Source organism: Phocoena phocoena, chromosome 5 (assembly GCF_963924675.1).
Source record: "Phocoena phocoena chromosome 5, mPhoPho1.1, whole genome shotgun sequence".
Classification (NCBI taxonomy): Eukaryota; Metazoa; Chordata; class Mammalia; order Artiodactyla; family Phocoenidae; genus Phocoena; species Phocoena phocoena.
The window spans coordinates 108,603,723-108,621,254 of NC_089223.1; the positions used below are offsets into that span (position 1 = coordinate 108,603,723).

The window sequence follows — 17,532 nt, forward strand, 5'->3', positions numbered from 1 at the left end:
AGGGAAAGGAGAAAATGGTCATACCTATTAAATTTCCCTAAATAAATGTAATCCTTAAAAAAAAACTTGCCTCTTCGGCAAGGATTGATGTAGAGTTTAAAGGTCCTAGAATTTCCTAAAATGTCTAGGAGAAAGGCTATGACAACCTATGGTTCTACAAATACTTTAATGTGATTAAAAGAATAAGCAAGTTAACCCACTTTAGTCACAGTTCTAGTTAACCAGGAGAGAGGAAAGAGACTGAGTCAAAGGAAGGTAGGGGAAAGCAGCTGAAATATGATTCAAACACAAAACATTTTTGCAAAATCATTTTTTGAAGTAAGTCAAACCGCACAAAAATGAGGTTACCTAATTTTTCAGGACAATACACAGGAGAAGTAACTATTTTTATTGGACTGTATGATGCTTCTCAGAGCCGTTTTTACATATCTAGTCTCATATAATCAATGGGAAATAGGAGATTGCTAAATTGGAAGTTATTCACACGTATTTTCTGAATAGACAAGGTGGGGGAGAGATGCAATCGAGGAAATTGGAACTATAATGGAACTAAGCTCTTATAATACTTTTAATTAAGGAACAATTAAATGTAGAGTTTTTTTTTCTTTTTCTTAGTTACAAGGCAATTACCCAAATTAGAAAACCCAATTATAATTTGAGTGAGCCATTGTTGGAATAACATGGGAACATAAAGCAGGGATCCTTTGAAAAGGGCAGATGCTGGCTGTCATAATTAGGGAAACGTGGATTTATACAGGTAAGCTGCAAGTAAAATAGCTCTACCATTAAAGTGAAAACACTAAAATATGACCTTTTCTGAAACAATATTCATCTTTTCAGTATGATGTGTTAGTGCTTTTTTAAAAAATGACAACCAAAATATGGCTAAGATAAATGAAGGAAAGGCAGAGGCATTAAACATTGGTTTGCCATGAATACCAAGGCACCAGTCAATAGCATAAGAATAAGTTAAGAGCACTGATTACTTCACAGCCACTTTAATCTGTTTTTCTCATATATATATATATAATTTCATATATATATGTATTCTAAATTTTCCTTCACCTCTCTACCTATTCACTCACTATCTCAAGTGAGATAGTGTTTTAGGTTTTTACTTTTCTTATCATTGAGAACAAGATTACAAAGTTAATTGGGATTCCATTCATACTGGAGTTGTTGATCCTGTGTGGAAGGAAAGCAAAAGTGTGAAAGCAACCAACTAGCAAGGAGATAAGACAAGAGGAGAGGAAGAATGGAGAGGGACAAGCATCTTAAAATGTTCTGTTCCTCAACCATGACCAGAGCAATTAAACCCAGGATAATCCGCTATTTTTGTTGTTGTTTTGTCTTCACCGGTCCTGGCAATGTCTAACTAGATCTACCCTTATGACAAATGGAAAAATATAAACAATGAAATATCTAACTCTTAAAATAAATACAGAGCTGTGATTTAACCAAAGCCTGGAAATAAAAAATATACAACACTCTTTATCAGAACCTTTAAAACAATCCAACGTTTTAATCACTAAAACATAAGTAACGGCTGGCACCAAATTCTGCTACCCAAACCACATGCCTACCAGTGATCAGACGGTTGCCAGAGAAACAGAAATCTCAGCCCTGTTCATGCTACTGCAATACGGCATTGATGCAGCTTCAAATTTCAAAATGAAAATAAAAATTTGGTTTAACTTTCTGGTCTTATCTTAAATATTACATCTGATTTCTTCCTGAGTTGTTTCATGAGTTTTGTCCTTTGTTTCTTCTCAACATCAATTAATTAGCTCACCACCAATGAGTTAAAAAACTAGGTCTCAGTTCCAAGACAGTAACATATCTTCCTGTGTTGAGCTGGTAGAAAAGATGAATAATGAAGTGTTTGTGGTTCTGGCAGCTAAACTGGGATTCACGTTGGGAAGAATAAATGCTATTAATTCAGGATAAAGCACAATTAGTAGGTCTAGTAATAAACTGCTTGGAGAAACAGCATCAAACAGACCTATTTGAAAATCTGACACACGTTTTGCTAAATTGAATGAAAGCTTTAAACAGCCAGGGCACATAAAGATGCAGAAACAAATCTACAAAAAATAGCTATAGCTGAAATCAAACGTGTACTTATACGTGACCAATTTAGGAAGGCCTAATGGTCTCACACTGATCTTTCCAACTATAGTTAACGCTTTCAGCAGCCACAATTTTGATCTTGTAGTATAAAGCTCAATTAAAATAAGTCATAGTAACTAATATGGGCTATATTTGAAAAATGATCCTGTTTTTTGCACCAAACAAAAAGTTCCCTTGTTGACTAGGGTGTCAGTGTTCGAGTTTATCCCTCTCTCTCCTTCTCTGTTTTCTTTCATAAATTGGCAATATGTACACAGAGAAATGAAGTAAACTACAAGAAGATTTAGCTATGGGAAGGCGGGAAGGATAAAAGGAAGATGCTGCAAAGGTAAGATTTTTGACTGAAGCCACTTTTGCTCAACTCATTTGCTATTACTTTTTAAAAATTTAAACAGCCTATTGCGATAGTTTAAATTCTGTGTATTCTGGCCCAAAACCCCCCAAAACAAAACAAAAACCCTCCAAATAACTCAAACAATTACTATCTTCACCAACAAAGAAGGCAACAAAACCTGGCCTTCTATATTATAAAAACACAAGGAAAAACTAGGAAGTTCTTTAAAAACATGATCTTTCTGAAATCTAACAATGACCATTAAGTCTTGGAATTCCATAATAAAATCTGGACTGATTTTTCTTCAAACTCACATTTAATATATGGCAAGAAAGTATTTTAGATGATATTACTTTATCTTTTAAATGGCCATTGGGACAGTTCACTTAATACTCTGTTGTCAAATCTACATAAAGGATGTCTTTCATATGGGTGAGAAGAGTCATCAAATATGTAGATGGAATTACTAGTCAAGGTAAGAATGAAGAGGCAGCTTCATTCATACAGAAATGGCTCACCAGGTGTTTCCCTATAAACTTCCAGAACCTACCATCTGTTAAATGGAATAGTGAACAGAAAGTCCTAACTGATTATCTCTTGTCCACAGAAAAATCTCTGGTTTTTCATTTAATACCATTTGTTTTAGTTTTATAAGTCATTATCAATTAAAGGAGTAAAAGATATTATTTTTTTAACCTGTCTAAAAAACCTCTAATATACCAGTTTAAATCAAGTCATGCTTTCCATGATATTTATTACCCCGAGCAGATTCGATTTTCATTGCCCAAAAAATAGTACAACGGGGCTTGAAAAATATGTGCTGACTTGCCTGGGTGCTAAAAGCATCACCAATAATTTTGATTAATGTATCTTGACACTGAATGCATTAACCATACAATACTCTTCTTGCTGAAGGGCTAATTAGAATTCAAGTCAGCATGATACCTACTTTTGAGGATTACAGCAAGAACATTTGTTGTAATAAGAACCTTCAGGCAGCCAGTTTTGCTAATGATTGATTTGTAAAATTATTGAGGGGGAAAAAAAGGATGAGAAAGTAGAGTCTGTCCCCCAAACACTTATTTCCCTGAAGGATCACATTTGAGCATAAATTAAAACATCTTGGTGGCTATGATGAAAATGAACTACAACAGCAAGTTTATTTAAAATCCAGAAAACATAAGTTTCTGATTTTTTTTTTTAAACAGGATTACATCACGAAAGCACAATTGGTGTATTTAGTCGAGGGTTCGTTATGGCTGCTAAAAAATCTCTGATTTCTGGTTGTATGAGTTTCCTGATTGGACTCCTAAACTATTCAACTGCTCAGAAGCACTTTGTGCAAGCAGGAAGTAATTATAAGTAACAATAACACACTGCTATCCCTTTAACCAGTATTCTTTTTCTTTTTTCTTTTACAAATTCATTTCACATCCTATGTCACTTCCAAAAACCTTCTTCTGTTATTTTAAAAATGTGATTTGATGTTTCTAAGGAAGGAACCTCATCTCCAGTGTATTTAGAAGATAAGTTTCTATAGGTGACTGGGCACTATACTTAATCCTAAGAATGACAAAATAATGTTTCTGCCACCTGTAAAAGTTAGTGCTTATATGATCTAGTGTCAAGGATGATTTTATATAACGAAGTGTAAACAGTTAGTTACTGTCTCCTGATCCTCAAGTTCTTGATCTGAATCGCAAATTGTCACTAATGTGGAAGCCAGAACAAAAATATCAAGCTTTGAGGGAAAATACCGTAAAAATTTCTTTGCCACCTAAATGATTTGTTTTTCTGATTTGATGTAATTTTTACTGTATTATGTCTCCCTATTGTATTCATTTTAATGTATCAGGTACATTTTTCCCAATTTACTTTCTAAATATGATGAGATACACTGGTAGTCAATGCTGAAAGGAGAAAAACAAGCATTGAAAATTCATAATCGTAAAAAATGTCTTGGGCTGGGCAACACTATGAATGGGGCCTAGAGATTTCCATTATAACATGTCAAGCTTTCCTTTTGCTTTTCCTGTGAAGAGTGTCGGGAAGGAGAACTAAGACAGTATCATGTCTCATGTGCAGAACACTGTGTTTCCTCATCCTTTATCCCTGGAATACATTGGGTTATAGGAAAAGGGGAATAGTGTGATGTCATGTTTCAAGAGAAAATATGTTATCTTACTGCTCTTAAAGGTAACATTCAACCATCACCGCAAAGGAGTTTTTAGAATTTAGATCTATGAATCTGGAGGGTGTAAATGGCTTTATGATCTCTAGGTTGAAATGACTCACAGGAGTAAAGACTCTATAGAACAGGTGCATAAACAATGTTTCCAACATTCTGAGCTGCTCCAAGAGAAAGAAATAACAATAGCTAAAACTTATATAGCGTTTACTATATGTTTGGCAATATTTTAGGAGCTGCATGTATATTAATTCATTTAATCGTCACAACAACCCTCTGAGTTATGTATAATAATAATTCCCATTTGATAAGGAAACCCAGCACAGAGAGATTATGTAACTTGCCCAGTATCATGATATAGCTTCATAAACTGGTAAGGGGTAGAACCGGTATCTACACACTGGTGGTCTGGTCCGAGGCTCTTGATCACTGCTCTTCATGACTTAATTACTAGGGTGATGTAACCATGAAAGGGGTAAGCAATTTTCAACATGTATGGAAAGAAAAACATGTTTAAAACTAGGAACTTTGAATCTCGCCCTTTTATGTGATATTGGAAAAGCTAGTCACAATAAAGGTTCACCCATGAAAGATATATTTAAAGCCTTGTTAATCAAAAAACTTTTCTGAGCTCAATCCTTACTCCAGAAGACCAGTGTTTGCATGGCACACTGTACAATGTACAACGTACAATAACTTAATCTTCCCAGCTGAACATCTTAACACTGTATGAACCATGGATGCATGAAATAGGAATTCCAAATGTCTTCCACCTGCTCAGAGCACTTTCCAATACTTGTTCGGGAAGCTTAAGAGTAGTTCGAAATTAAGTGATGCCTCTTCTTAGTGACTTTTATGTATGCCGAAGGTATCAGTACTTATCTCTGAGTGGGACCCTGAGGTGAGAGACAGATGAGTCTGCTGTCTGTATTTAGGCGCTTTGCTCATTTCCTGAGAGCAGTGTGGAAGGCATGTGGATGTTCATTAAGCTTCCAACCGTTCCCTGAGAGCAACAGGTGGCAAATCAAAGCTTCCCTGGTATGTCACGGCTGGTTTCCTCAACATCTTGGAAATAACGGATGGCATTTGCACGCTCTCTGTAGTACCAGCAGATAAGGAGACGGACAGCAAGGAAGTATTTCCAAAGCATAAACAAACACACAGGGCTAGGAAAGTTATGACTAATGCTCTTGCTACCACACATTCTAAATCCATATACGGTGGTTTCATCTTTTAAATATTATTACTCATTCAAACTATGAAATCAAGGTTAACTGTCCTGTGGTTAACTACCTAACAGAAGCAAAGTATATTAAAGGAGTAAAGAATATCCCAAGTTAATGAAGCTATATCATAAATTTATAAACTTTTAACTGTAGATTTTAAAATATCCAATAACTACTCATGACTACGATGTGTTTTTAAATTGCCTCCTTTACAAAATTACTCAATTACACTGAGCACCTACTACATTATAGGGCAAGCATATCACTTACATTCTGAACGAGAGAGAGAAGACAGAGCTTATTAATCCAAAAATAGAATCTGTGATTTAAACTGAATACTGGATAGTTACCCAACAACACTCGATAATTACATAGAAAAGTATCTCTAGTTAACGATAGAAAGATTTTTGTCAGTTGATGGCTTCTTCTCACCATAGTCACTAGTCAGGTTAGAAAAACAAAGGAAAGTATCAGCTATAAGATCTTGACAAAATTTGTCTGGCAACATCCCATGACCCTAGAAATAAAAACATTTACTGGAGGTGGCAAATCACCAACATCTTTCCCAATTTGAAAAAGTTCAAAACCTTCAAACTGGTCCACCGATGACTAGGGAAATGAGCTGGGGTATTTTTCACAGTGGAGGACATAAATCACAGGTAATGAGAACGAATAGTAGTAACTGTAATTGTTTTGTTTGTTCGTTTTGGAGGGAAAAACCCCAATACCTTCCCCCTTATATACTCTCTCTCAACAAGAAAGCTCACCCTCAGGAGAAGGGACAACTGGATTTCTACACAGCACTGAGATTCCTGCCTCAGGATCTGGTGCTGGTAGCACAGCCCAGCTAACCTACAAGCAAGCGCTGCAGGAAACCCTGCCCCAGTCCTTCCAAAATGCCCCTCCTTTTAAATGCCTCCCCCCTTACTTATAATGTTACCGGCTTCTTTAACTTAGTGCTGAATTTAGTGTTCTTAAATTTGTTTTAAAAATCTGTGATTTTCCAAATATCAGTAAAAAGCGCTTTTTTTTAAATGTGTGGGATTATTAAGGAACTGCCATAAAATAACTCTGCAGTATGAAATCACATATAATTTATTAAGTTATTTTTGCTAAATATCAAATGATAAGGAAATGACTTTGACTCTTTAGTAAACTGTTGTCATGGAGTGTACTTTTCAGTGAAGAAGCCAAAGACTAAAAGTATATTAAAAGGACATATCTGGACATCTGTGATACTAATCTGGAAACATCAAACAAAAAGCAGAACCACAATTTCTGAGTGCCAACCTGGAATTCATAGCTTCCATGGCTGTTAATTATAACAAATATACTCATAAAATATTACATATGATACCATATGATGTCTGGGAACTCAGTAATTTAATATATTAATTCTAAAATCATACTATTCATGTAGCACATTTCAAACACAATTTTCATAAAGCAGCATATACAACCCTCTTACTGAAACTAGGAATATTAATTTTAGAATCATCTAATGTACTCTAGAGATTAATTCAAAATTCTATATGATGAGAACAATGTAAAGAAAAATCTACTTGCATTATGTTATCAAACAGTTCTAGAATTAAAAGAAAAAACTTTAAAATAAGAAGCTGATTTTAAGGGAGCACTACAGCTAAGACACTAGAAATTTTAAGCCTTGTCAGTTGCCATGTAAAAAATTTTAAACAACTAAAAAAAAGTTTGTTAATATTTTTAGACAATTTAAAAACATGTAAAACAATGTTTTCAAGCTAAGCTTTAAGCAGTTATTTCAAAAGACATACAAATTTTATGGGAATAGTATGTAGGTCAATAAAGCTTAGTAATATTTGTACTTTGCAGTGAGAATTATTAACAGGAAGTAGAAGCACAAAACACATTGGAAGGACTTCCCTGGTGGCGCAGTGGTTGGGAATCCACCTGCCAATGCAGGCGACACAGGTTCGAGCTCTAGTCTGGGAAGACCCCACATGCCGCAGAGCAACTGCGCCCGTGCACCACAACTACTGAGCCTAAGCTCTAGAGCCCGCAAGCCACAACTACTGAGCCCATGTGCCACAACTACTGAAGCCTGCGTGCCTAGAGCCTGTGTTCCACAACAAGAGAAGCCACTGCAGTGAGAAGCCTGCACACCACAACAAAGAGTAGCCTCTGGTCTCCGCAACTAGAGAAAGCCCGCACACAGCAACGAAGACGCAACACAGCCACAAATAAATAAATTAATAAAAAAAAAAAACTTTGGAAAGATTATTATAATGGGTGAATCACAAAAACAGCTGCCTGGATATTAGATTTAAGGGGATGTTAAGATTTTAATTCTGGTCAAAATCTGATAGGATCTTAAGAGTAAAATTTAAATGTGAAGGGAGACATTGTAGACTTTTAAAGAATTCCTATGACTTCAAATGAAATGACTTTTACATTTATTTAAGGGGCATAGTAGGTTATATAGTGGAATATACAGTCCAGATAGCCATGGCAAACTTTAGAAATACCCATGCTTCATTTTTTTTTTATTGGAGTAGAGTTGATTTACAATGTTGTGTTAGTTTCAGGTGTACAGCAGAGTGATTCAGTTTCATACATATATATATATTTATGTATATATTATACATATACATGTATATATATATGTTCTTTTTCAGATTCTTTTCCATTATAGCTTATTACAGGATCTTGAGTATAGTTCCCTGTGCTATACAGTAGAACCTTGTTGATTATCTATTTTATATGTAGTAGTGTGTATCTGTTAGTCCCAAACTCCTAATCTATCCTTTCCCCCCCTTTCCCCTTTGGTAACCCTAAGTTTGTTTTCTATGCCTGTAAATCTATTTCTGTTACCTGTGCTTCATTTTTAATTTAAAAATTTAATTGGTTGAAATGGCTGGTGAGTATTTAAAGAACAGCACTATATTTTTAGCTTTTTTCATTTTTATGACTCTCACAGTTACATTTCTATGAAGCCAAGACTGTCAGTGCAGTATTTACCTTTATCCCCGGAAGTCCAGGAAGCCCAGGAAGCCCTGGTTCACCCTACATAGGAAAATCACACAGCATTATAGAACAGTATTCACTCAGGCACAGTATCTGAGAAAAACATGGCAAATGCTCCCAGCTGAATTCTTGCTGTATGTATATATATGTCTAATATATATACTGTCTAGTTTCAAGATATTTGGTGAGATTATACAGTTCAGTCAACTCTTGATTCAGGGACTGGTTGACCATTTTGCAGATTTTTCTGGATTTTCCCTGCTGCTGCCAGTTCACTGCTCGTTGTCCTCACTACCAGAAGGTGAGAAAGAGAAATAAATAAAAGGAGAAGGAATTCCTGTGTTTTATTACTCCCTGGTCAATGATTTGTTGAGGAGGCTGAATCTATTTGCTGAAATGAGGATTATGTACATTTAAATAATGCATCCTATTCCAGGGCTCTCTTACCTCAGATAATCAAGAGTTGGCTGTATGAACAGATGGTCATATCAAAACAATATACATTAAAAGTCTCATTCACCTAAAAGTATAACAAGGTTTCTTTTCCATTCCTGAATGATGAGAAGATAAATGCGTGGTTAAGATTATACTTAACTCCAGCCCGTATATCAGACAATTGTTGAGTCTGGGTAACCCTGCTTAGCAATTGAGGGCTCATGGTACCAGGCAGCTGCTTCTGAATACAGGTTTGAGATTAAGTGGTACATTTTGGGTGAGCACACTGGAGTCAAGCTAAATCTTCTCATTTTCACATAATTGTTTACATTATTTTAAGCACAAAGTATAGTGACAAGAAGTTATATTGCTTAGAAAATCTCCTGAATTCCACTAAAGAAGCATAAAAGAATTACTAGAGAAAATGAAAGTCCATCCTGTGTTGGACTGAGGTGACTAAATATTGTAGAAAATAACATTTGAAGGTAAAAGTGTCACATCATTTCATGATGGTGAGCCAGTGTTATGACAACTATACCAAAAGAGATAGAAGCATCAAACTAAAGATAAAAGTGGTAGAAGGCACTTCTTTAATCTAAATGCTTGAACGACCCTTATTCCAAGGAAAATCTACTAAGAACAACCAGACATTTCATCTTTAATATTATTACTTTCAAATTATGGAGGGCTATAATTTGCTCTGGTATTATCACAAAATGACTTCAGATACTGTTTATATTAAGCTGTATGGTTAGACATAGAAAGGAAAATGACTTTCCTGATGGTTTAGGTCAAAGGTGCTTCAGGAATGCAAAAGAAAAGCTATTCTTTCTGAAACTACCTGAGTGAAAGTTTGCATTGTGAACAAAAAGACTAAGACGAGATTAAGCCAGAGAAGAAAGAATGATTATTAAGAATTTGATATTTCATTCAAAGAAACTTGTCCAAGTAGATTAAACTTTACATAGATACATTATACATTTGATTTTCTTTTCTTCCCCCCATTTCCCTTTAGTCAATAACTTTAGGAAGCTCTAGTAAAAAGAGCTTATCCGTATTTCAGTGAAGATTCTCTTTTACTAAGAAAAAAGTATAAGGCCCTTGAAAACACAGTAAGTTGCAGTAGAATATACAACCAATAAAAGTAAACATATTGGTGACATATTGATAGTTTTGTATTGTTTCCGAAAAGCCCCCAAAACTCAGGACATCCTATTTAAGACATGTGTGGAAACATATAGGTTGTAACACTCTTTCCTCAAAGAAGTTTTTACTAGACCCTTCCCTTAAGGGGAAGGGTCAAATTAAAAGGATCTGATGACTATTTTAAAGTAAGATATTTATATACACATGCATACATAGACACATCCATGTTTCTCACAATGAGAAAGATGTATAAAACATTATGGATTATTTTATAATGTAGATTGGATACTTACAGAGAGTTTGAGCACTTAGCTCTTCCCTACATCATATGCATATATATGTAAGTATATAGGTTATAAATGTACTTTTTAATATTTCATACTCTTGGATTTTGACCTTTCCAAATTTATGCCTACTTAAAAGTTGACAGAATGAAGGATTATAAAACATTTAATGTTACCCTTTGTGAAACATCTCAGCATTTTTAGGAAGATATTTCTTCCTATATAAATGTTCTGTCCTTATACCATGAATGTTTATCTTTTAATTAAGAGACAGTTTTCAGTTAATTTCTCCATGCTTGCCTATTTCTTGACTCAGAGCTTCTCTGAGCTGAGTTCTTGGGCACGCACAGCCCACGTTCAGATCTAGGTCATAATTAAGAATCGGTTCGTTATTCCATTCAAAGACTTCTTGCCCAAGTATATTACACTTTACACTGATATGTTATGCTTCTGGTTTTCTTTTTTCTTTCCCTTTCACTCTTTATTCTCCATTATCAGAGACCCTTGTCTACTGTTAAAGTCAGTTCTCTGCTTTCACCCCATGCCCCTGTGACAGTGCCCTATGTTTCTAGATACAGTTCAACTGTGCCAGTCCCTTACAATGGGCAAAAATGTATTTTTACCCCATTAAAACTAAAAAATATATTTTAAAAAGATGTGGAGAAGTTAGGAAGGCAGCTATGCTCACACTATACCACCAATGCCATTGAATGTGAAGTTAGGAAGGAAAAAATTATGTGATGAAACACACACTCACTTTACAAACATATATACCCTAACTCACATATCAATCACACACTCTCCTGCTCATTCCCTATTATGAATGCTACTCTAAATAACAAACTTTCATACTGCAAAATACCAGACAGTGGAGAGCTAATCAATGCACTTTAATCCTAGCAGGATATCCTCTACTTTTCTGGGAATGTCCCTAATGCAGGAGCTTAAGTACCCACGAACCCACAACAAAGTTCTGCAATGGTGAGGAAAATGTCGTGGAAGATTCCTTGAATGGATTCTGTACTCAGTTCTGTTTGTCATTTTCCAATCTAAGCAACCAGCAAGAATGGAAACACTCTACTTTTAAATCAGTGTTGGGGTAAGTATTGCCAAATCCAGATATTAGACAAGGAAGTCATAAATATTGTGGGAAAGTGAGATTGCGTCAACGGGTAGAATCTGGCCTAAATATTAATGAAAAAGATACTGTTCTTTTCAGGGCACATTTTCATTCAGATGGGTTGTAATATTCATACACATATCTGTTCAGGTAGAATCCACTTCTCTCAATATAATTTAAAACAGGTTTTTAATGAAATACAAAGAAAAGCCAATGTTTCCATAGGTAAACCTATAAACTTCCAGAAATGAATCTAAAATGTATTTTTAAATAATCATGATAAAGCAATATTTTATTAACCAATTGTCTTCCACTCTGAAAACAGTGGAACCTATATGAAATTATAGCAGACTTGTTTTGTTTTTTAAAAAGACATAACAGTTTTGCAGACAATTCTTTTAACTTATCACAGTTTTGGAGAGCAGTTTAAATTTAGCTTTTAATTTTTAAAGACTGAGGGACTTAAAATGAGATCATCTGAGAAAATTAGATGCTCTTTCAAACCAAAGCAGACCACGGATCTCTGTGATATCACTAATTTCAAATTTCTTACATAAAGAATCATTAGGAAATCTTAGGCACTGAAGAGCAAAATTTGCAGAGTTATGCTGGGCTCTTTGGAAAAGTCTCAACTTTACCTGAAATTGGGTCTAATGAATCATTACCCTTAGATTCTTAATTTCAAGAAAATCTATTTTTCAATTAGGGAAATGTTAAAAGAATGTGAAAGACCTTCTCAAAAAACACTTTAATCTGAAGTGTTTAAACAAAGCAGTGATCCTCTCAATAACTTCAAGAATGTGGGAATATTTTTTTATGTTATGTTCTAAGGTTCCAAACGACTACAATGGGATTTATTCTCTCTTTCTCTTTATACTAATGAGGTATATTCTATGTTTCTATTCATATTATTTTTTCTATAACATTAACTACTGCTAGACAAAGGCAGAGTCATGATCTCAGAGATTTATCATAATGTGGAATTCATGTTTACTTGTTAGCCACGTCTGTTATCTAAAAATCTAAAATCTGCACTGGGCACTGATATCCAGATGCTCAGACGATAAACTACGAACAGTCGTTTCCTGCTTCAGACTCAAATGAGAATAAACATATTCATTGCATGTCCTCTAATTTATCACTGAAGTGAAGCACAAATGATAACAAAAATTAACGTTAGATCGGTTAAAGTGGTTTGGTTACTGTCTCTAATTAAAACTTAGTTCATGAACAAACCTCTTTTACAATGTAACATTCACTGCTTAGGTAGATATTATTCACAAAAAAAAGTTATCAGCAGGGAAGTATTTGAAATGAGAGGAAAAGAATATAATTTTAAAAGAACTGTCCGTCATTCCCTATTGAGACAGTTCAGTAAATATTCATTTCTTCTCATAAAAGATAGAAACATGCAGAGTATTTTTAAACATGCAAGATAGGTTGTTGGCATTCCAACCCAGCAGATCTTTGTTAGTCTCAAACAGCTCAGTATATGCTGACTTTAGTTCATGAAGCATCCTTTTACACGTCCAGATTATGTTTGTACTTCTACTATGGTCAGCATCAACCCTTTTAAAATGAAAAACACTCAAAAACATTCTGCATATAAGGCATGAAAATGGCATCATTTTCAGTAATTGTTCTCATATTATACAGTGATAGCAAACATAGTCAAATGGTGACTATAAGACGTACAAAGAACACACCAGAATAGGGATTTACCTTTTGCCCTGGACGACCAGATTCTCCGGGCTCTCCCTGGCCAAAGAAAATCAAAGATGAAAAGGGCAGCCCTATAAGAATTTTCCAAAAGCCTTAGGCCCTTGGACACTTTCAGCCTCCCCGATGACACATGCATTTCATTCACTTTATTCTGTTGTTCTACATCTTACCAGACATATGAACATTTTTTTTTTTTTTTGCTGTAAATATACCTAAAGCTCACATACCAATCCACATTTCCATAAAAATCAATCAGAAAGGGAAGAAAAGGCAAGACCTCTTGTTTAAGTCTTTATCAGAGATTTCTAGCAGATACTCCGTGTTGTGTCTAGAAGCTGATTATTGCAGTAGTATAGGAACAGAGTTAGAACCATCGAAGTTGGTAAAAGGGAAGGGAAACAAGAGACTTATAAAAGTCAAAGCTGTAACTCCTGGGGCACAAACACTTGCAAGGCTATAGTTACCTTAACTCCTGCAGCGGACGATCCAGGGTCACCCTAAAATGAAACGCATGAGAGATTATTCTACAAGTGATGGGAACAGGAAACACACAAACACACAGAGAGCTGTTATCTACAGGAGCGCCTAAGGAAACCCCATGACCAATGGGCCGAACCATGCTCCCTAAGATTTTGTATCAACATGGCTAAGATGTCAGTAATTTCCAAGATAAACAATATACTTTCTAAAAACACGGGTTTACTTTGCAAAATACATAAGGACTACATTCCTTGAAATAAATAAATATATAAATATGGATCTCTTCCCTTGATACAGTGCTAAAATTGTATTCTAAAGCAATATATTAGTGGATCTGGAATTTCAGTTTTCTCTATTTCAGGAATTTATTAATGTCACTGGCTATCATTTACTAGAGTTCCCTGACCCTTTCAGTCTTCAGAAAGTCAGGGTTCAACAGATGAAGTCAAAGGGTTAATGACGTTGAGCTGGAAAAGGCCATGCCGCCGGTCAGTTTGTTTTCCTCATGAAGCACCGTCACCGCTATGACCAGCACGTTTTTTTCTAGCTCTACACTTATTTCATTGTAACGCAGTCACCGGAAAGTTACAGGATGATGGATGACTTGTGGGTGACAGGGACACAAGGAAGATCTGAGAGAAAATCTTGAGACAGAATCTGGTTTTCTGAAAGGCATTGTATTCCATCCAGATTTCACTGAGTGTGACTACATTCTTAAGGCAAATGTGCTCTAAATACACAGGTAGAGGCTAACAGGAGATAGCACGGAGGGTGGCTGCTTATTTCTGATACGAGGTCAGACAAGGGCCTAGATTTTCCAGTTCCTTCTAGTCCTCTGTCCCAAAAACATGCTACAAGGAAAATAAAAGGGAGAAAACATAGTCATTTGAGAAAACAGAAACAGCCACAAGGAGGACGGCACATACTGAGGTTTCCTCAGCTGTCCTATCTGTGTAAGGGCTCACAGAGCTCTAGGGGTCTACTTCCTCGTTCTAGGTTTAGAGAGTTGCTCATCAATGTCGTTTAGAGACGGAGATACACCTCAGGCCTCTACACCTGAGGTACTTGCCCCTCTCCCTCAGCTTCTCTCTCTTCTCCCCACAGCTGGCAGTTCTCTTTGTTCAGGTCTTAAGTGGCTTTGCCTCAACCCCTCACTGAACAACCTAGACACATGCCCCTCACATCCACATCTCACTCTGCAGCACCTGTTCAAGTCCTGCAAGCTCACTGCATATGGATTATGTATATATGTTTTCTGCCTATTCTTTGCTCGTCCCTCCATTAGATGATCAGCCACCTGTGGGCAGGTTCAGGGTCTATTTTTATTCAGTGTCTGAATAAAATATGCTGGATACGTATATGGTGAATAAATGAACAAATCTAAGAAAGAATATTTTCAGCAAGCAGTCAAGAATCAAAAAAAAACCTTTGGGAAGAAAAACAAAGCTTAAGAAGGAGGAGGAAATAATAAATTAACTCATTTGAGGAAACATACGAGTTTCTTTGACATCTGTAATGGCTACTACTCAAGGAAAAATTAAAACATGACAAAACATATAGAACAGGATACCAAATACTGTCTTATTGTAAAATGATACTGGTTTCTTTTCCCCATCACTAATAATCAATTGAGTTCCGAGTGGGCAGCGAAATAAATGTGGCTAACAAAATAATACTTATTTCTGTTTCCACTAAATCAAGTCTGTCTGAAAGCCATCAACACCAATGAATCAGTATTTTGCACAATGAGACCTTTGTATTCATAAAAGCAATTTTGACTTTTCTAAGTCCCCTTTTTCATCTTATTTATACCTCACAAGACTCCCAGGAGATAGGGCAGATATTACTATTTTTACTCAATAGATGAGCAAATTGAAGCAACTTGAGCCTAAGTGAATTTTGGACTTCCTGAATTCTATTGCCATGTTCTTTTTATTGGAATAAGAAAAGAATTATTGGTTTATCTCATTTTGGCAACAGGGCACAATGGTTGTAGTAAACTTATAAATAAAAGAAAGTTGCTTGTATTAACTGTAGTTTAAACACTTTTTTCCCCCAGTGTTTTAATGGAAAGTGACTGGATAATCCACTAACGAGAATAAGGACTAGATTTAGTTCTCAGAAAAAGTGGATGGGAAGGAAAGGACAGTTTTCAGGAAGCCTGGTTTATTTGTGGAAACTGGAGCAGTTTCATTTGATGGACAACTATGACTGATATATCAACTTTCTTTTCAAAAATTAGAACTGTGAAATCTCAAGGAATTTTTATAACTTTTAAGTGGCAAGGCAATTGCTGGAAGACATTCCTAAGTTAAACATTTTAAAGGATAATGCTGCAAGTAGTGAAAATAAAAGTCAGTGTTTATAATCCTCATTCCTCTAAAAGTGAAAATGAATACAGGATTAAAGTAGGAAAAGAAACCCAACTGTGTCTCTCTAAGTATACCCTTAGCTTCACAAATCAGTTGGTTTGAAAATAAAAGTTTCCACAGGGTAAATCATAAAGCAAAAAATACTTTGAGAAGATATTTGAGGTAAATGAATTTGACTTTGCTATTGACCATTCAAGTACAGAATTTTTGTTTTTGGCTGTGATTATTTTCAAGCACAACATCTGGTATATAATTATATGTATGTGTTACTAAAGTCTATGTGGATAAATAAAGTGAATGTGGTGATATTTCTAGCAGTCATTAATTCATTCAATAAATATTTATTGAGCATCTATTATGTGCCAACCATGTTCTGGATGCAGGGATACTAGGAGCTAGGGCGATAAAGCGAACAATGCTGTTTCAAACCCTGCCCTTGTCCTGTGCTTACGATATAGTCACCCTTCCATATCCCTGGGTTCTGCATCTGCAGACTCACCCAACCTTGGACTAAAAATCTTTTGAGAAAATAATTCCTGAAAATTCCAAAGAGCAAAACTTAAATTTCTGTGTGCCTGGCAACTGTTTACATAGTATTGGGTATCATAAGTAATCTAGAGAAGCTTTATAGTACAGCTGACCCTTAAACAACACAGGCTTGAACTGCAAAGGTCCACTTATATGTGAATGTTTTTTCAACAGTAAATATTACAGTACCACATGATCTGCAGTTGGTTGAAGTCGGCGGATGGGGAACCACGATATGGAGAAAACAGGGATGTGAAGGAACCATGTATAAGGAGGGCCTTTTGTAAATTATACCTTGATTTCAACTGGCAGAGTCCCAGCACTCCTAAGCCCCACATTATTTAAGGGTCAATTGAATATGGGAGTATGCGCATAGGTTATATGCAAATACTAGCCCGTTTTATATAAGGGACATGCTAGGATTTTGGTATTTGCAGGGATCCTGGAACCAATCTCCTGGAGATACCGAAGGACTACTGTACCCATTTGTATATATGTATATAGTGTATATGTACACAAATACATGTATTCAAAAATATTATTGATTGAATGCATAAAAGATAC

The 17,532-nt window shown here is 35.5% G+C and overlaps 1 protein-coding gene across 2 annotated transcripts in view; it reads right to left on the reverse strand.

Moving 5' to 3' along the window:
• The window catches only part of COL25A1 (collagen type XXV alpha 1 chain), a 461,595-nt gene that overhangs the window by 45,651 nt on the left and 398,412 nt on the right, over positions 1-17,532 (reverse strand). For both annotated transcript variants that reach the window (XM_065877601.1, XM_065877600.1), the window contains exons 16-18: positions 14,053-14,085; positions 13,589-13,624; positions 8,876-8,920 (exon numbers count right to left, since the gene is read on the reverse strand). In XM_065877601.1, coding sequence (XP_065733673.1) covers positions 8,876-8,920; positions 13,589-13,624; positions 14,053-14,085 — 114 coding nt within the window. The remainder of the gene's footprint in view (positions 1-8,875; positions 8,921-13,588; positions 13,625-14,052; positions 14,086-17,532) is intronic.